At 44.2% G+C, this 20,010-nt stretch overlaps 2 protein-coding genes across 2 annotated transcripts in view; both read right to left on the bottom strand.

Annotated features, from left to right (window-relative positions):
- The window catches only part of LOC137651477 (DNA repair protein XRCC1-like), a 33,023-nt gene extending 24,687 nt beyond the window's left edge, over positions 1–8,336 (bottom strand). The window contains exon 1 of the mRNA XM_068384702.1: positions 8,248–8,336. Within this exon, the coding sequence (XP_068240803.1) occupies positions 8,248–8,336 (89 nt within the window). The remainder of the gene's footprint in view (positions 1–8,247) is intronic.
- Positions 8,337–8,852: 516 nt separating this feature from the next.
- LOC137651476 (golgin subfamily A member 6-like protein 22) overlaps positions 8,853–20,010 on the bottom strand; it is a 12,545-nt gene continuing 1,387 nt past the window's right edge. Inside the window, exons 3-4 of the mRNA XM_068384700.1 lie at positions 19,439–19,727; positions 8,853–9,671 (exon numbers count right to left, since the gene is read on the bottom strand). Coding sequence (XP_068240801.1) covers positions 8,853–9,671; positions 19,439–19,727 — 1,108 coding nt within the window. The remainder of the gene's footprint in view (positions 9,672–19,438; positions 19,728–20,010) is intronic.

Genomic DNA, 20,010 nt, shown 5'->3' with positions numbered 1-20,010 from the left:
CTTTCGATCTTTTGACCAGATGAGGAGGTCCCTTGCGATCTAGAACAACTTCCACGAAAGAGTCCCTCCCTGCTTGAAGATGTAAGCCAGGGCTGTGGTGTTGTCAGAGTCCACCTCCACCACCTTGTTAAGCTGGAGGGACTTGAAGTTTATCAAGGCCAGAAGAACCGCCAACAACTCCTTGCAATTGATGTGAAGTGTCCTTTGCTCCTGATTCCATGTTCCCGAGCATTCCTGTCCGTCCAAAGTCGCACCCCAGCCCGTGTCTGATGCGTCCGAGAGGAGACGGCGGTCGGGTTTCTGAACAGCCAAATGTAGACTTCCTTGAGAAGAAAGCTGTTCTTACACCACGCGAGAGAAGACCTCCTCTCTTCGGAAACAGGAACTGAGACCGTCTCTAACGTCATGTCCTTTATCCAGTGAGCAGCTAGATGATACTGAAGGTGGGGGAGGTGGAGTCTCCCTAACACGATGAACAGGGCCAGCGATGAAAGTGTCCCTGTTAGACTCATCCACTACCTGACTGAGCATCGGTTCCTTCTCAGCATGCTCTGGATGCATTCTAGGGCTTGGAAGATCCTTGGGGCCGACGGAAAAGCCCGAAAAGCTCGACTCTCAAGATCCATACCCAGGTAGACAATGGTCTGGGATGGGACGAGCTGAGACTCCTCAAAATTGACCAGGAGGCCCAGTTCCTTGGTCAGATCCATAGTCCATCTGAGAATCTCCAGACAGCGACGACTTGTGGGAGCTCTTAAAAGCCAGTCGTCTGACGGAGCCGGACACAAGATCCTGGTACTGCTGCACAGTCTGTGAACTGTCAACCATGGGGAAGCGAGGAAGTACAGTGACAACCCGAAGCTGTCTAGACTGTCTGGGTCGTATAGACAACTCCTTATCGGGTTGCTGAGGTTGCCGCACTGCGTCACAACAAGTCACTTCTGCTGGTTGTTGAACGTCTTCCCAGTGACACACTGACTCCGTAAACAAAAAATCCTCTAACAAGGACTAAGCTTGGACTGCATGTCTTGCAACACAGCTCAAGGTCTATGGGAGCAGGTGTGGTAACAGACGGGGTTAGCGACTGAAGTGGAACCATTACCTTCCCTGGAAGCATGTTATGCTTAAATAAAAGTCCATAGGAGGCTACGCAGCTAAAGGCTCCTCTCCAAATGACAGAGTCCTCAAGGGAATATCAGAAGGAGGGAGAAAAGCACTTTCTCATCTACAGGGACCATATCCGAGAAAAGCTAAGTTCTCTCAGTGAGGGTTTCACTGGTGCAAAAGCAGCAGACTAGAAGGCAACGTTATGAAACTGCTTGACAGTCTAGTGAGTTGGCAACAACCAAAGATGTGTGACTGAGAAGCATGCGGTAAGGTATGCAGAGCATGCTGTATGTAGAGCATGCTGTATGCAGAGCATGCTGTATGTAGAGCATGCTGTAAGAGAAGCAGAGCATGTTGCAGGGCGTGTAACATTTCTCAGAAATTCCATGACCAGTGCTAGATTGAGTAATATCGCATTACTGTCCATTGAAAGTGCACGTGCCGAGGGAATTGATTTAGACTGTTTTGTTGATGAATTTGATAGCCGGCATGATAATCGTAGAATTAAGCTGCACTAAATATACGATCTATAATCTACTTCACCTCAGGACAGGGAAACTCGCCCTGTTGGCAACACTGCATTACTTCATGCATGCTTGCATGGGGTTTTAATATCAACATAATATTTACATTACATTCATAACTCATGATTCATTTTTGTTTTGAAGATATTTTGCCATATTTGCGATTTGTTAAAAATATATTGCAAGGAATACATATATATTTTTTATTTAAGTAATACGAATAACCTCCATTATCATAATGTTTGTGTAGGCATACATGTATATGATTACAAATGCAAGTTATGAAAGTAATGAGGTGTTATTATTGTCATTTGTCATTTCAAAGTTGAATGGGAAGAGGCTCAAGTTGAGGAGAAAGTGGCAGATGCATGCGTTGAGGTGGCTGACTCATAGCATGAGGTACCTGCCTCAAGAGTTGCGCTTGCCTCAAGGGTTGAGGTGGCTGCGCAGAGAGAGGCTCTTGACTCACGAGTTGAGGTTCTTGAGGTGTGAGCTGCGAGAGTTGAGGTAGCGGCTGCGCAGAACGCAGTTCCTGTCTCACGAGTTGAGGTTCCTGAGGAGCTAGCCTCAAGAGTTGAGGCTCTCGCCTTGAGGAAAGTTGAGGTAGCAGCTGCGAGAGCTGAGGTGGCTGCCTCAAGGATGGTAGAGGTTGTCGTACCTCAAAAGGTTGTAGCCTCAAAGATGGTCTAACTGCAAGAAAATCTTGCCTCAAGGCATAAGACTCCTGCTCCCATTGTTGAGGTTGCCTTAAGGAAGGTTAAGGTTGCTGCACAACGCTGGTAACTGGCAACTCCGAACGCGGTAAGGTAGCTTGAGGAACCTCAACTTCGTACGCCTGGCAGACTGGACTGCGGTGAGGCGGAGCGCTCGCAGGAGGAGGTGTAACCTTCTCAGCCTGAAACTCACGCATTAAGACCGCAAGCTGCGACTGCATGGACTGCAGCAAAGTCATCTTGGGATCAACAGACGATAAGGTCTGTTGAGGCAAAGCCTTAACAGAAGATGAGGTCTGTTGAGGCATCGCCTTACCTCTCTTAGGAGGTGTGCAGTCATCTGATGACTGCGGAGAGTCAGAGCTAACCCAATGACTGCATCCGGGTTGTTGAACTCTAGAGGTCTGGACTTTACGTTTAAGAGGTCTTGAGACCTAAGTCCAGCGTTTTCTCCCCGAAATTTCTTCTGCAGACGAGCAAAATAAGGGCTCAATCGTCTGCGGGTGGGAGTGACGGTCTCTGTAAGACACGCCCGCAACCACCGAGGATACTTCTGTGCGCCGATCAAGGCCTGCCGAACCCTTTTGCCCTTCGACATTGCTTCTCCCCTGGGCTTGGGAGCTTGCAAGAGGTCCTGGACTGGGAGGACGACTGGCACGCACAGAAGTACCCTCACGCACAACACTGACACACTTTGCGCTAATCACTTATCACTTTTGATTTTCTGTTTGCACTTATTTCACTGAACTCGAAACTTTAAGTGGTTTGTACCTGAAACACGCAATTCTATCCTTCCTTAAAAGTTAGTAATTGCGAAAACAGAATTACAATGTAACAGAAAAATCTAATGAAAGATAAATAATTCAGTGGCTGGAAAGAGACTAAACACTAGATCAAATAAACTACGTTTAAAATCTCTCACCGCATAAAGCTTGAGAACAAGAATAAAACTCTAGAAACGTTTACCTTCTTCCCCTAAAGAGACTAGGGAGAAGAGCAAAAACGATAACAACGTTACTCGCTTGAACGAAACGTTTATCCAGCTCTCTCTCCCTCCGTCTCTATCTCTCTCTCTCTCTCTCTCTTGACTTAGAACCTGAGAGAAGAGCCCAATCATATATATCGTTAAAACATATTATTGTTAAAGGAAAAAAACTGAGATATTTCCCAAATAAAAAGTTCCTTTATTAGAATTAAAACCATTAAGCTAAGAAAGAATGAACAAAACGCTAGAAACGGTTACTCTTACTGCAACGTGACACCGTGAAAATTCTCTCTCTATCGTAACGATAGAGCGCAAGTTGAACGTTCTGAACGTCAACAACTGCAGAGACAAAACAAAACGTTAGTTCAACTTTGAAAACAGTACGAGACTATCAAAGAAATTCTTTCAAAAACATTAAAATAGCATAATATGTTAACAGGTAAAACCGAAATGACGGGCTCAATGTTAATTAACTTCGGTACCAAGAAAAGACCGCCTACTATTAGGAAAGGTCGAATATAAACAAATATAAAAATTAATTTTAATAAGTTTATAATAAAAGGAAGTTAATCGAAGAGGCCTATAAAAGGCGGAGAGATAAAAAAAATAAATCTATAACTTTTGTTAGCAAAATTAAGAAAGAGAGTCTATACTCTCTTAGACACCAACACTTCCGTTTAAGGGAAGGGTCGGCCATTTAAAGGTGAAAGAGAGTTCATACTCTCTTCGTCACCATAATTAATCAAATTAATTCCAAAAGCTAGCTAAGCTAATAATAAAACTTCCTGAATAGCGAAAGCTGAAATCTTAGAGCAATACTTCACCAAAAACCGTGAACAAGACTCCAAAATTATAAGCGTATCCATGAACGTCTTGCCGGAAGCACGACAGAGGAAAAATTGAAGTGGTGTCAACAAGAAGTACTGCAGTACCTGGCCACAGGTGGCGCTTGTGAGTACACCCCCCTCTTGTATAGCGATCGCTGGCGTATCCCTTCCGTAGAATTCTGTCGGGCAACGGAGTTGACAGCTACATGATTATCGGGTAAGTTTAATATTGAAAAATATTCATTTAAAAAGTTTTAAATCATTAGCTCTTTAAAAGCTATTTACAATTGAAAGGGCTCAACGTTGTTTAACTTCGGTTTCCAAGTTAGGACCGCCTACTCTCAGGAAGGTCGCATATAAACAAATCATTAAAATTTATTTTTATGTTTATTATAAACGGAAAGTTAATCGAAGAGGCCTAATAAAGGCGGTGAGATATAAAATATATAGAGGAAAATCTATAATTAATTTATAACGTGATAAGATAATTGCTAAAAGCCTAAACACACTTCCGTCTAAGGGAAGGGTCGGCCATTTAAAAGTCAAAGAAAGTCCATACTCTCTTTGTCATCAAAAAATTAAATCTATCCAAAAACGAGTTCAAGATTTAAGATGAAGATAAAACACCTGCACTGCGAAAGCTCAAACCAAATTAAAGTACTTCACCAAATATGATGGGAAAAACTCCAGGTTCTACAGCGAGTAAAAGTACGTCTTGTCGACACGTCGACAGAGAAGAAATTGAGTCTTTGTTTACATCGAGAGTGGTATCTGGCCGACAGTTGGCGCTGGTGGGCACACCCGCAACCTGTATAGCGATCGCTGGCGAGTTTTTACTGTATGTGTCTGTCGAGCAACAGAGTTGCAGCTATTATATATTCACCGGCTAAGTTAAATATTTAAAAGGGGGTATTAGGAAAAGGGAACGTAGTGGTAGATCATTCACCTACTATCGCATTCGCTGCTACGAAAGGACCCAATGTATAACAGTCCTCATAAAGCGTTTGAACATGCTTCAAATATTGGGATGCGAAAATTGACTTACTCCTCCAAAAGGTCGTATCCATCAAACTTTGTAGAGAACGATTCTGTTTAAAAGCTACTGAAGTTGCTACTGCTCTGACTTCATGTGTCTTTTCTTTGAGAAGCCTCTGATCCGCTTCATCACACTGAGCGTGAGCTTCTCGAATTAACAGTCTTATGAAAAAAGACAAGGCCTTCTTTGACATGGGCAGTGAAGGATTTCGGACTGCACACCACAGAGCGTCTGAGTCGCCTCTCAGATTCTTTGTTCTGTTCACATATAGCCGTAATGCTCTTACTGGACAGAGCACCCTCTCCAACTCATCTCCCACCACATCATAAAGGTTAGGGATCTCGAAGGATTTGGGCCATGGCCGAGTAGGATTTTCATTCTAAGCCAAAAACCCCAATTGTAAAGAACAAATGGCTTTTCCATCCCGAAAACCAATGTTCCTGCTTAAAGTGTGTACTTCACTTACTCTTTTTGCGGTGGCTAGGCTAACCAGAAACAAAGTTTTCAAGGTTAAATCCTTAAAAGAAGCTGAGTGCAAAGGCTCAAACCTGTCACTCATGAGAAATTTAAGCACCACATCCAAATTCCAGGCAAGGGGAGCTGATTGAATTTTCTTGGTGGTTTCAAAAGACCTAAGCAAGTCCTGTAGATCCTTATTATTGGAGAGATCTAAGTTCCTGTGCCTAAAAACCGTAGCCAACCTACTCCTGTAACCTTTAATTGTAGATGACGAGAAGTTATGTTTATTCTTAAGGTCAATGAAAAAATCCGCTATCTGGGTTAGAGATGTACTGGATGAAGAAATCGCGTTAGCCCTACACCACTCTCTGAACAACTCCCACTTGGACTGATACACCTTGATGGTGGAAGACCTCCTTGCCCTCGCAATAGCCTTGGCTGCCTTCTTCGAAAATCCTCTAGCTCTAGCGAGTTTTTCGATAGTCTGAAGGCAGTCAGACGTAGAGCTCGGAGGTTTAGATGGTTTCGGGCCATGTGAGGTTGTCTGAGAAGATCTGGTCTTAAGGGAAGGCTTCTCAGGAAATCTACCATCCATTTCAGTACCTCTGGAAACCAGCTTCTTGACGGCCAGAACGGGGCTATCAGTGTCATCCTGGTTTCTTCGTGGGATACGAACTTCTGTATCACTTTGTAAAGAATCTTGAATGGGGGGATAGCATAAACCTCCATGTGAGACCAGTTCATCAGAAAGGCGTCTATGTGAATGGTTTCGGGATCTGGTACTGGAGAGCAGTAACACTCCAGTCTCTTCGTCTTTGCGGTTGCAAAGAGATCCATCAGAGGACGACACCATAAACGCCACAGAATTTTGCAGACGTCTCGGTGCAAAATCCATTCTGTGAGGGAAAACTTGACCCCTCCTGCTGAGTCTGTCTGCACTCACATTGTTGACCCCTTGAATAAACCGAGTCAAAAGTGTCACTTTCCTTTCCTCTGCCCAAATGAGAAGAGGTCTTGCTATCTCGTACAAAGTCCAAGAGTGGGTCCCGCCTTCTTTTGTAATATAGGCAAGAGCTGTAGTGCTGTCCGCATTGATTTGGACTACCTTGCCCCTGATCCGCTTCTCGAAGCCTTTGAGGGCCAGATGAATTGCCAAAAGCTCCTTTTGGTTGATGTGGAGAGTTGTTTGCTCCACTGTCCAAGCCCCCGAAAGCTCCTCCTTCTCCAGAGTAGCTCCCCACCCTGAGTTTGAGGTCTGGGCTCTTCTGATATGACGACAACCCTTCCTTCAGTCTGTGCTCGTTGTCCCACCATTGAAGATGAGACTTGATGGAGCTCGTGATGGGAACGCAATTCCTGTCTAGGCTGTCCCCTTTTTTCCAATGGCGATTGAGATGAAACTGAAGGGGACTCAAATGCAACCTCCCCAGAGTTACGAACTTCTCTAATGATGAGAGTGTGCCCAGAAGGCTCATCCAATCTCTTACGGAACTGAGTTCCTTCTTCAGGAAAGTTTGGACTTTTTGGAGGGCTGACTGTATTCTTACAGGCTACGGAAAAGCCCGAAAACTCCGACTGTGAATCTCCATCCCCAAATAAAGAATCTCCTGGGATGGAGTCAGTTGCGATTTTTTTGAGCACACCAGGAGGCCCAGTTCCCTGGTTAAATCCAGAGTTATTTTCAGGTCCTTCAAACAGCAATCGGCAGAGGAGGCTCTTATCAGCCAATCGTCCAGGTACAGAGAGACCCTGATTCCCCTCGAATGCAGCATGCTCGCTACATTCAGCATGATCTTGGTAAATAATAGAGGAGCCGTGCATAGTCCGAAACAAAGAGCCCTGAATTGGAAGACCTTGTTTCTGTCCATGAATATCAGATAACGTCTGGAGCTGGGATGAATTGGAATATGGAAATAGGCGTCTTGGAGGTCTATTGAGATCATCCAATCGTCTTTCCTCACCGCCGCCAGAACCGTCTTCTGAGTTTCCATCGTAAACGTCGAATTCTGGACGTAACCATTCAGAACACTTACGTCCAGAACTGGTCTCGACTCCCCGGAAGTCTTGGGGACTAAGAAAAGGCGGTTGTAAAACCCCGGAGATTTTACATCCTGCACTTCCTCTATTACTTGTTTCTCTAGTAATAGATACATCTGGAGATGCATGGCTTGCTTCTTCGGACCCTCTCTGTATTTGGGTGAAAGATCCACTGGATCTGTGACTAATGGAGGAATAGCTAGGAAGGGGATCTTGTAACCCTCCTTTAACACTTGGACGGACCAGGGACCCGCTCCATTCCTCTCCCAGGTCTTCCAGAAGTGAATCAACCTGGCACCCACTGCTGTCTGAAGGATAGGGCAGTCAGACTCTACCTCGGCCGGTTTTGTTTCCTCTGCTTCTAGGTTTCCTTCCGTCTGGTTTGAAAGAGCCCCTTCCGGAGGGTTTCCCACGAAAGGGCTGAGAAGGTCGAACACCAGTAGAGACTTCCTTAGGTTTACGCGAAGCAAAAGTTGAAGGCAAAATTTTCCTCGCCTTTTTGGTCACCAAATCATGCGTGGCCTTCTGAGTGAGAGCAGTGGAAACTTCCCCCACCAACTCTTGTGGAAATAAGGTGGTAGACAAAGGAGCAAATAGTAGCTCTGCTTTCTGGTAGGGAGAAACTCCTGCTGAGAGAAAAGAGCACATCGTGGCTCTTTTCTTGAGGATTCCAGCTGTGAACAAGGCAGCTAACTCATTTGAGCCATCCCTCACACCTTTGTCCAAGCAGGACATCAAATGAACAAGACCACTAGTGTCCGTGTCCTTCATATCTGAGACCCTCTTACTCAAAGCTCCCAAAGACCAGTCTAGGTAATTAAGCACTTCGAAGGCCCTGAACAGACCCTTAAGTAAATGATCGAACTCCGTCATTGACCACCAAACCTTTGTTTTCCTTAAGGCTAGATGACGAGACGAATCTACCAAACTTGAGAAATCTCCCAGGGCAGAAGAAGGAAATCCCAAGCCCAGCACTTCACCAGTCTCGTACCACACACTAGATATAGAGGCCAATCTTGCGGGAGGAAAAGCAAAGGCCGTTTTGCCAAGAGTTCGCTTAGAGTCCATCCAGGAACCCATTAACTTCAAGGCCCGTTTAGAAGACCATGAAAGGACCATCTTAGTATACACCGGCACCTTGGTTGTTTTACCTAAGATAAACTCCTATGGGGGAGAACGAGGGGCCACAGGAGTAAAATGATCAGGAAAAACTTCTGTAAGAATCAACATAAATTTTCTAAGGTCAACAGCATGTTGATAATGTTTCTCTTCCTCATTCTCAGAAACCTCCTCTAAAGGCTCGTCCACATCAGACTTCTCTTCGAGTTCGTCTTCTGGCAGTGCAGCAACTGCTGCAGCCTGAACTGAAGGATTAACGTCTGAATGAGATCGCCTGTCAGAGTCAATAACTTCATCCAAGTGAAGAGGGGAGGTCGAAGTTGACTGATGAGAGACGTGGATGGGTCGACGCTCGCCGTCAATAGTTAACTGTCGCGTGTCGTCCCGAGAACGCTTAGAATCTGCTTGCTGTTGCACTGACCGACGTTTAGAATCAGACGTCAACTGCCGAGAGTCGACGCGTGGACGCGTAGTGTCCGCTTGCTGTTGACGTGGACGATCTCTGCCGTCAAAGGAAGACTGTTGATGGTCGTCTTGTGGACGCCTAGCGTCCATATGTTGTTGACGCTGCCACTTCACTGCGTCAAAAGTTGCCTGCAGAGAATCTTCGTGGCGACGCATTGCGTCCATTTGCCGACGCCGGTGTTCTTTCTCACGTACGGAAGTCGAAATTTGTTTAGCAAGAACTCTCTGATGTGACTCATCTATATCAACCTGGTGTCGAGCACTGCGAATGGGAGACCGCCTGTGCGATAACTCGTCCGCACTAGAGACCGCCGGCCGCCTGTGCGACAACTGGTCTGACGTCTGACGCCCAATCGTACTGCCAACACCTGGTTGATAAGAATCCATGAATGACAAGAGCTGTTTTTCATAGATAAAAGCATAGACAACTTAGGATCTTCAGTTAATACATTTGACTCCTTCCTTGACGGTAAAACAGAATCATCATCACCACGCTTTTCGGGTGAAGAAAGCCAGTGCAAAGGGAGAGGTGGCGCATGAATCGTAACATCGGCCATAGTAACAAATTCAGAGTCGGAAAGTATTTTCTCTACTCGAATACCATGATCTGGACGCTTCACAGGAGTACAAGTGACGGGAGAACGGAAACGCTCAGGGGAATCCCACGTACTACAGCCTGGACGTGCAGGTGATTCCGGACGCTGAACAACCGCATGCGATCTTTTAAGCGGTCTAGACGCTCGACGCCACATCTCACTACCAGAACCTTCATCGGAGGACGGGGATAACGTACCAACCTCACCTTTCCTACGATGAGGGTGAACGACCTGTGATACGGCAACAGGAACATTCGAGGGAACGTCTGCACGATTGATGAAGCTTCTCGTTCCCTTTAGCCGTTCGACTTTACTTCTCCCACGGGTTTGAGAGCTCGAAAGAGGTCTTAGGCTAGGCGAACGACAAGATCGTGCAGACGCGCCCTCCACAACACTGAACACATTAGAAACACTTTCCACAGTTCCGACAGTTTCACAATTTTTCAGCACATTTAATTCAGAAAATATTTATTTCTATCTTCCGATAACGACTCAACTTTTTCACCGAGAGGCAGAATTGCAGTAAACATGTCTTTCATAGATGGTTCCTGATCTACCACTATGGAGGAAGGAATAGGATTAGGAATATTAACATTAGGCAAGGCTACCTCAACAGATCGTGAAGAACTACGCCTAACTCTATCCCTCTCAAGTCTCCTAACATAACGTTCGTATGTTACCCATTCATCATCCGTTAATGAAAAACATTCATTTCATCTATTATCAAAAGAACAAGGTTTTCCCCTACATTTAACACAAATATCGTGTGGATCAACAGAACCTTTAGGGAGTCGAGTACGACACCCTTCACTAACACACTTACGAATAGCAGGGGAGGGGTCAGTCATTTTGAATGGTTAAGACAAAGACCGACAACCAAAAAACAAAGGAAATACTGTATTAATAAATATAACCACAAACAAAAGGGTTTCAAGATTAAATGAAAGAGAAAAAGATTAACGATAGTTCAAACTCTGAGAAAACGTTGTACATCACCAAACAACTTCCCAACAGAGTAAGACAGCGAGAGCAAACTTCAATATGATAGCCAGCTATGCGGGCAGGAGAAGAACTAAAGTGGCTGGGTGTAGTTCCACCTGTGGTACCGCTAGGGTGCGGGTGTACACCTGCCATATCTACGATAGTGCGAGATTTTGAATTTCTGCCACGGCGTCAGGAGACTTCAGCTCTTTTATAACCAGCGGGTAAGTTTTATATTTAAAAATACAAATTATCTACGAATTTGTCATTTGTTCCGTAACTGGAATACAAACCCCGCTATTTAATAGGGGCGACTCACCCAGTAGGATGGGTGGACGTCCCAACCAGTCTGGCTTTTGGCTTTGCCCGGGGGCTCATTATTTGAGTGTGTAAGCACCCAAGAAATAAAGAGTCCCTACCCCTCGCTAGAACCATGCTATGCAAGGACTGCGGCCTATGCAAGCTGTGTGTGAAGGTATGAAGAAGTGTGACTCGTCCTAGGAAGTTGTTCTGAAGTTCTTTAGAAGGAACTTGTAGACTAGGACTCTCCCAATACCACCGCGTTAGGGTATGGGGAACGTAACAGCATTAATCTTAATGCTAGGAACACAAGGGAGCATGGTTTACCTGCAGTGGTTTGAGGTCAGCTATGCAGAGAACCCAGGATGCTGCCTTCCCCAAGAGAGGGGATGATGAAGAAAAGAATAAGGGCCAGTCAAACCTTTTCATTCACGCAGACTAAAACCGGGTAACAATGCCCTCAACCTTCTGCTACTTGTCCAATAAGGAGCTTGAGGTTTTAAACCAGCTGTTGTGCAGCCACCACAGGACCGATACCGAACGTATCGAGTCTCCTATGGGTCACGTCTTGCAGGTAGTGGGATGTGAATTTTGTTTGACGTTTCCACACCCCAGCTTGAAAGTGGTACCGAACAGACTTTGGCCATCTTAGTGTTTATACTATTAGATGGGAAGAGGCTACAAGCCAGTTCCTACTTGCTTGTCGATGTGAGGTCGTGTGGTGCAGCACTATGGTCCCTCCTTTCTTCTTTTTCCGACTCAAGTCTCCTGGAATGGAAGTCGTTCTCGTTTCTAGGAGGTTTTTGTGAAGATTGGTGTTTATTAGAATCATTCCCAGATGCACCAGTCTCCTGGGAGAGAAGTAGAGAAGATTTCCGTAGGTTTACCCTGATCACTGGATCTTGGTAAAAAGACTTCAGAAGTTTCAGTATTAATGCAAGGTTGCCACCGAGTCATCTAAGGTCAGTCCGTCGTCCCGAGAGAGCGGAGACAGAAGCCGTATGGGTGTAGTGGAAAGACCGAAGCACAGTGCCTTGAACTGGTGTTTCTTGTTTGTCTAGACAATCTTTCAACCTGCCTAGATGGATAGTTTGGACCTTGGAGTAAGTGTCCTTTAGGTCCAGTGTGCAAATGAAGACCTGAGGTCTTGGCCCTTGATCGAACTCAAACATGACAAATTCAGAGATAATTTGTATTTTTCCTAACCACACAAACCTTAGCTATTTACATGGGGTATTACTTTCGGCGTAGCTGAATGACGAGCCATTAGATTTTTAACGAGGGTCAACTAGGGGGTAGGGGAGGGGTAGCTAGCTACCACTCCCCCCTCACACACCGGTGAACTGATTCACTTCGCTTAGGGGTAGGACTTCACGGGGGACAGGGCTGGCGGGCAATTATGTGTAAATAGCTAAGGTTTGTATGGTTCGGAAAAATACAAATTATCTCCGAATTTGTCATTTTTTCCGTAACTGAAATACAAACCAAGCTATTTACATGGGGTGACTTAACCCTTAGGTAGGGTGGTAAGTCCCAGCCTTACTGGCTTTGGCTTTGCCCGGGGACTCAAAATCCGAGTGTGTAGCACTCGAGATAAGGAATCCCTGCACCTCGCACGTGCGGCCTACATAAGCTTGTGTGTGAAGGAAAGAAGTGTGACTCGTCCTAGGAAGTTGACCTGAAGTCCTTTAGATGGAATTCTAGGCTAGGACGTTCCCAATACCACCTCGTCAGGGTATGGGGGACGCAACAGTATTATTTACAGTAATACTAGGAACACAAGGAAGCATGGTTTACCTGCAGTGGTTTGAGGTCTGCTATGCAGAGAACCCAGGATGCTGCTTTCCCCAAGAGAGGGGAGGATGAAGAAAAGAGTAAGGGCCACACAATGCCCTCAACCTTCTGCTACTTGTCCATTAAGGAGCCTGAGGTTAGACCAGCTGTTGTGCAGCCACCACAGGGCCGATAAAGAACGTATTGAGCCTCCTGTGGATCACGTCCTGCAGGTAGTGGGCTGTGAAGGTCGTCTGACGCTTCCAGACCCCAGCTTGTAGAACCTGCATCACTGAGAAAGTCTCTCCTCGCGTGATTCCCCGGGGGACGGGAAATCTTTGTCCGAAAGGGAAGGAGAGACAGTCTGGGGGAAAGAAGGAACCTGCCTCGAAGGTCTGCGTGGAGTCAGTTTTGCCCTTGGAGAAGCAGCCATGGATCTGTGCCCTAATTCAGAGAAGACATGCTTGAAAGCCTGCGTTACAGCTCTGATCAGTACACCGAACCAGGGCTGTTGGCTGATAGATGCGCTGTCAGACATACCCCTTGAAGGGACAGGAATTGAAGGATCCCTGGGAGGAGTTTCATCATTGGTTGGTTCGCCTGTGATGGCTTTGGGATCCTGGACCCCTCTAGATGTTTCCCTTCTTCCACAATGCGACGTGGTATGCGCTTGCGGGGAGGAGAATGAGGCGATGGCGATCTTGCCATGTGTAGTTCAGCAGTCTCGCGCGCAGGAGGATTTTGACGCTCGCACGAAGGAGAATACCGGGATTCGCGCGCGGGAGACAGATGGCGCACAGGAGCGTGTGCGGGAGACTGTTGGTGCGCACGTGTGCGCGAGGGAGAGTATTCACGTGCGTGGACACGCAGGATCAAGGCGTTGAGTGCGCGGGCGAGAGTTCGCGCGTGCCTATACCAGCCGTAGGGCGCGCGCACAGGGGAAAGATCCCTAGTGCAGGCGCGCAGTTGAAGCCTGTGATGCTCGTTGGCACGCATCAGAATGTGGGCGCGAATCCGTAGGAGAGAGCAGGCAAGTGCGCGCGGGGTGCGCGTGCGTATCCTCACGGATGCGTGCGGGAGAAGGCTGGCGCGATGGCATTAGCTGGCGCGTGGGAGAAGTCAGTTTAATCGACTTCCCAGCAGCGCCCAGATCAGTAAATCGTTGGTGCGCAGGAGATCACTGGCGCGTAGGAGAGCGCTGGCGCGCAGGTGAGAGTTGGTGCGCAGCTGGGCGTGAGCGCGTAGGTTTAGGCTCAGGCAAGGCCAGGTGCGCAGGAGAACGTGGGCGCGTATGTGCGTGAGGACGTGCATAGCGCGTGATGGAGCTGTGCTCCTGTTGGGAAGTATGTGCGTGTTGGCACATACGCCCTTGATGCCCTGTGTTAGGGTTTATTGATGAGGCCTGACAAGCTACTAGAGCGCGCTGGTCAGGTTTCGTTGGCGTATAGCGCGTATCTGGGTGGCGCGCCTTAACGTGCTCAGATGAAACCTTGTTAGGTTTATGCAGGAAGGGTGACGGCACGTCAGCAGATCTGTCGGGTGGAAGGTTGATGTGTCCTTTAAAAGGACGACCTTCCACTGAAGGGGATCACGAACGATCTGCAGAAAGGTCGAGGACCAATGCAGGAACAGTGATCGGTGATTGTTCTTGAGGCTCCTCTGCAGGGGACTGCATTGAAGATGTTGAACCAAAGAGGCGCCTCCTCACCGCAGGTGAAGGAAGGCCTCTCTGGCGAAGAGGAAGGCGAGCCTTGCGACGAATGCGCCCTCTGGGGGCCGTAGGGTAAGCGAGCTGACCTTCTGCAGTCCTCCAAAGAGGAGTCTCTGTAAGTGAACTCCTACAAGGGGAAGAAACACTAGCAGGAGAGACTGACGTTGGACTTAGTTTCTCCCTCGTAGGCTGAACAGAGACGGGAGAAACTAAGCCGTCAGCTACCGTAGGGTTTGAAGAGGCAGAAGTGATGGGTGATACCGCATTGGATACCTCTGACACCACAACGTCGACAAGAGACAGAGGATTAACCTCTGTTGGTGACGGCGATTACTTGACAGCGGCACCCAATCGGATGTAGTTAAGCAAAACCTCCTTGGAGGGTGAACCAGTAAGCCCCAAGGAGGACCAAAGCTAAAAAAGGGAGGTTAGTGACATATCCTCCCCTGGGGGGGAGAGGTGGAGCTGCTTCTCTAGGGGAAGCAATGTCATCTCTCGAGCCCCGAGGTTGGTAAACAGTACATCGGTCTACGCTACCACTCAACAGTCTCTCGAAAAAGACCGATCAAGTGGGAGCTTCGGAGGAGGTTTAGGTAACGGAAGAAGAGGCCTTGGGTTTTTCTCCTTTCAAAGAAACATTCGAAGGAGAAATATCCCGTTTGGACTTCTTCTTCCGTCGTCGCGAAAACCTCTCCCACTGGGGAATAGACCACTCCCTACACTCACTACACCTGTTGTTGCTATCACACCGTTGGCCCCTACAAGAAGGACAAAGGGCGTGAGGATCGGTCTCTACCGCCGACATGAAAGTTCCACAGGGGCGGTCGGGAAACCCAGGGCAGGTGCGCATGATCGCAGAGGCCAATTTCACAAACAGAACTAGAAAAAGAAAAATACAATAGCATTAAATGGCTGCCAAATGACGGCGAGGATGAAAGCGGACACGTCCGACTACCATCCGAGCCGAGAGCAAAGTGAGCTCAAGCACAGGTGTGAGAGAGGGGGGGGGGGGGTAGCAAGCTACCCTCCCCTACCCCCGCTAACTAGCGGTGTGGGTAGTAAACCCTCGTTAAAAATTAATGGCTCGTCAAATCAGCTACGCTGAAAGTAATACCCCTATTGAATAGCGTGGTTTGTATTCCAGTTACGGAACAAATTAATAATTTAGCACAACAACATCCAGGTATATTCCTAAAATTAAGTAAGGATGTGTTTTTTAGGTACTGTAAACACGGCTATGAATAATTCTACAGCACAGGATTGAAAAATCTCATTTTTTATGCATCTGGAAGACCTGGCAGACAAAATCTCCTGTGTTTTTATTACATTCCATTACCATTACTGGGTTTTGATAAGGGTTTGACAAGTATTAAGAAAGATATCGCCTGTCCCAACTAACTACATTACTAACCTAAACTTTCCCTCTAACCTAACCTACAAGCCGTATTCTTACCTATCAGGGGTCATCACCCCCTTACACTGCTGTATTCTAAGTTAGACATAATGATACATTCAGGTAGCTGCTATTGTACATACACTCCAAAAACTTTCAAAACACCATAAATACACCTTGAACTAGTTCTATTTTCTCCTAATATTTTATTGCATTAATCTATAATTTTACCCAGCACAATATCCTACCATAATGGGGGGGGGGGGCGCCTTTGTATATCAGCGGCCAGTTCCTCCTGCGAGAAGAAAATATGGACATCAACTAACCTAAACTTTTCCCCCCTTACCTGACCTACAAGCCATGTCCTTACCTACTTACCTAACGTGGGGGACTAACGCCCACTCCGACCCCAATCACTCTACCATATTTTTATTCAGCCATCATCATACGTACACCCCAGATCTTTTAGTGTACAAAATTATTGCTAGAATAATGGCAATGCAAGTCGTTATGGTATCCTAGCACAGATTAGGTGACAACACTACAAAATATTTCTCGTTCACAGTCTTACCTCTTCTTCATCACTGTTATTATCTGGGTTACATTCGAAGTAAACTTCTGCTTCGCTACTCATTTTCTATATATATTATTCGTGAAATATTGATATTTACAGTACTGTCCTTGGAAAAGTGTATGAAGAAATCTTGCTATAACTACTAAAAGATAAAAGCTGTTGTAGTTCCTGGTTCCTTATTGCTCACTCCGCAAAGTAAGTTTGCGGGCACTCTATCTCTTTATAGATAGGTGCAAAGCTTCTAAGCTTATTCTTATTATTGTTATTAAGTTTATATCACCTGTGCCTTAAATAAATTAATATCATAATGAGGTTCTCTATCTTTACTTTTATTCCCTTCTACTTTGAAATTGGATAGGATAACACCTTGCTATCATCAGTTTTGGCAACCTGTTGTGGTAATCAGTTTGGGCTTCCTAAACTCTTCTTTTATATTCATTGCCCTATCTATAAATGCAGCCAGATCCCTGCTAGGATTTTTCAGCATACCTAAACTTATTTCTACATTCTTTAGCTGTTCTAACTTTGGGCATAAAAATAAATGTTCGGTGGTGTCTTCTTCCTCTTTGCATAAATCACACAAATTGTCATCATATTTTCCCCTGAAATTTGCTTTTAAGTTGAACATATTTAATCTTGCTTTCATTACAAGGGATGCCTTATCCAGATACATTTCTCTGATATAAGGCAGAGGGCCATTTCCTTTAATAAATCTTAATTTTTTCATTATTTTCTTTTTTTCTTCTATAGTTTCTTCTATTTTTTCTATAATTCTTTTCTTGATTTCTTTTTTCAGGGTCCTTTTCCCCCAACTTCTTATTTCTTCCACTTCCATCCCATATTTACTGCAGATTTCTTCTACGCTCTTGCTCCAGCACTTCCCATACGGGTTCTTCAACTGTAATTGTACTGTTCTGACAGTTCTGGTTCTGGCCCTGGGTCTGGGTGAGGCATAACCTTTACAACGGCGCCTCCAAAGTTTATCTTCTTGTACTGTTTTGTCTTTTCTTCCACATCAGGTTAATACTTCTTTTTTCTTTTCTATATTTGTTTCACTATATAAGAATAGTCCTACTATATTCTTTAAGTCTTCGTCGTATGGTTGTTGGGGCTCAATTACTTAATTCCTTTCTTTTCTATATTCCTGGCAAAACAACAAAAAATGTATCAGATCCTCCTCCTCATTTTCATAAAAAATACAGTTTACATTCCCCTCATTATGTCTATTTATAATATTTAGCTTTAACGTATTAGTTATTGCTCTAAAAAATATCACTGAAGCAAATGTATTGTCATAAAGTAACTCTTCTTTAATTTCTTCCTTCCACGGTCTATATATTTCTAAGCTCATTTTACTTTCTATTTCTTCCTTTCACTTTTCAATATCCCAACCCTGGTTTCCGATTTTATTACTGCATTGTTCATTCTTCTTATCTTTCTTATTCCTAAACTTAATTCTTCCAAATACTTCGCAGGTTGTTTCCACCATCTTCCTTCTTTTTCTTGAATATCCTGGATAATTATTTTCAGTATTTCCTTCTTTCCATTCAGGGTACGATTTAAGTACCGCAGCTTCCCATCCATCACCCTTGCTTTCATAGAAGATGCACCTATTTCCCCTCTTAGAGTAGTATTAGCTGTGCTTTTAGTTGCACCTAAAATCTTCCTGTATACCCCATTCTCTATTCTTTGTAGTTTCTCTATTTCAATTTCTGTTAGATTTATATTTGTTCCATACAAAATATATGATAAAGCAATACTTTTCCAGAACGTTTTTCCTATCATTACTTTATTGCAACTTTTCTCTATAACTGAATATGTTGGATTAGCTAATTTTTGTGCCTTTTCTATCATTACCCTTTTCTGAGTTTTAAATATATTCCTATTATTATCTAGCTTTATTCCTAAGTGTGTTAAAATTTTTACTACTTTAATTCCCTCTATGTTATCTGGCTTTTCTTTCATATTTTAAATCATAATATTACTCTTTTCTTTATTAATTTCTAACCCACATTTTTTACCAGTTTCTACTAATATCTGGATGTTACGTTTTGCATTATGTATATCCTGTGCAATTATTAAGGCATCATCTGCAAAAAAATAATGATTCTACCTTTTATTAATTGATTTCTGAAACCGTTTCCTTCCTCTTCAATTTTCTTCATGACAATATACGTAATTAGTTTAAAAAGTGAAGTTGATCCTGTGCAACCCTGTTTAACCTCCATTTCTTGTTCTATACCTTCTCCTAAGTCAATGCCCGTAGTATTTCCTTGATAGATATTTGCAATTGCACTTATGATTTTGGTGTTAATTCTATATTCTTTTAAAACTTCTATTAGTACCTCCCTTTTTACAGAGTCAAATGCTTTACTAAAGTCTATCGCGGTTACTATTATACTATTACTATTGTAATATAAAGATATTGTCCTCTATCCTGCCTCCACCTGTAAATCCTGTTTGACATTCATTGTCTTCTTCATTCATTCTTATGTGATTTTCTATTTCCTCTTTCACCATCATCATGAATATTTTATAAGAAATATTTAATAGAGCTATGGGTCTTAGGTCTTTTGTCATTGACCTCCTTTTCTTTTCAACCATCTTTATTCTTGACTTCTTCCACATATTTGGTTTTTCTTTTTCGTCCAACTCATTTTGATAAAATTTCTGTAAGGTTTCAAGACATATTTTGCTTTTTCCTAGTGCCTTATATAGCTCGGGTTTTAGGCCATCTGGTCCTGTCGATTTTTTTGCCTTTAGTTTTCCCAGGCAATTCTTTACTTTTTCTAATGTGATTTTTGGATTTTTCATTGGTTTTATTTTCCCTTTTGTTACCATTACAAGTTCATAGTGTTCCCTAAGTATGTCCGGGATATTATATCCATCTATTCTTGTGATGTCTTCCTGATGCGCTATTTCATTTTCATATTCTATCCGTTTTTCTTCATTCCAAACTGAGTCTATTTTATTTTCATGCTTATAATATATAGTTTTCCAGTATTTGACTAATTCCTCTTTTGTTTTTTCCTTATTTAGCTTACTTCCTTGTTCTTCATAAAGTTGTATAACTTTGCCATGGGCTTTCTGTCTGTTCCTTATTCTATTAATCTTTTTCCAGAGTTTTCTATTTTTATTTCTTCTCTTATCCTTTTTTTCAAATATAGTAATTTCCTTCTTTATCATTTCTTGCACTTCCCTCTTCTTTTGATCATATCTCTCTTCTAACACCTTTTTTACTTCGATATTGGATTCATTTATTTTCTTTCTGTTTAAATCCTACCTTTCCTTTATGCCTTTTCTTATTTCTTCGTTCATCCAGGGTTGCTCATGTACCTTTTCTTCATTAAGAACTTTCCTTTTATATACTCTTGCCAATTTTTCTTCTGCAGCCTCTTTTATCATCAGAT

This window comes from Palaemon carinicauda, chromosome 13, assembly GCF_036898095.1.
Source record: "Palaemon carinicauda isolate YSFRI2023 chromosome 13, ASM3689809v2, whole genome shotgun sequence".
Lineage (NCBI taxonomy): Eukaryota > Metazoa > Arthropoda > Malacostraca > Decapoda > Palaemonidae > Palaemon > Palaemon carinicauda.
Note: the sequence above shows the minus strand (reverse complement) of the source record. Positions and strands in the feature narration are given on the sequence as shown.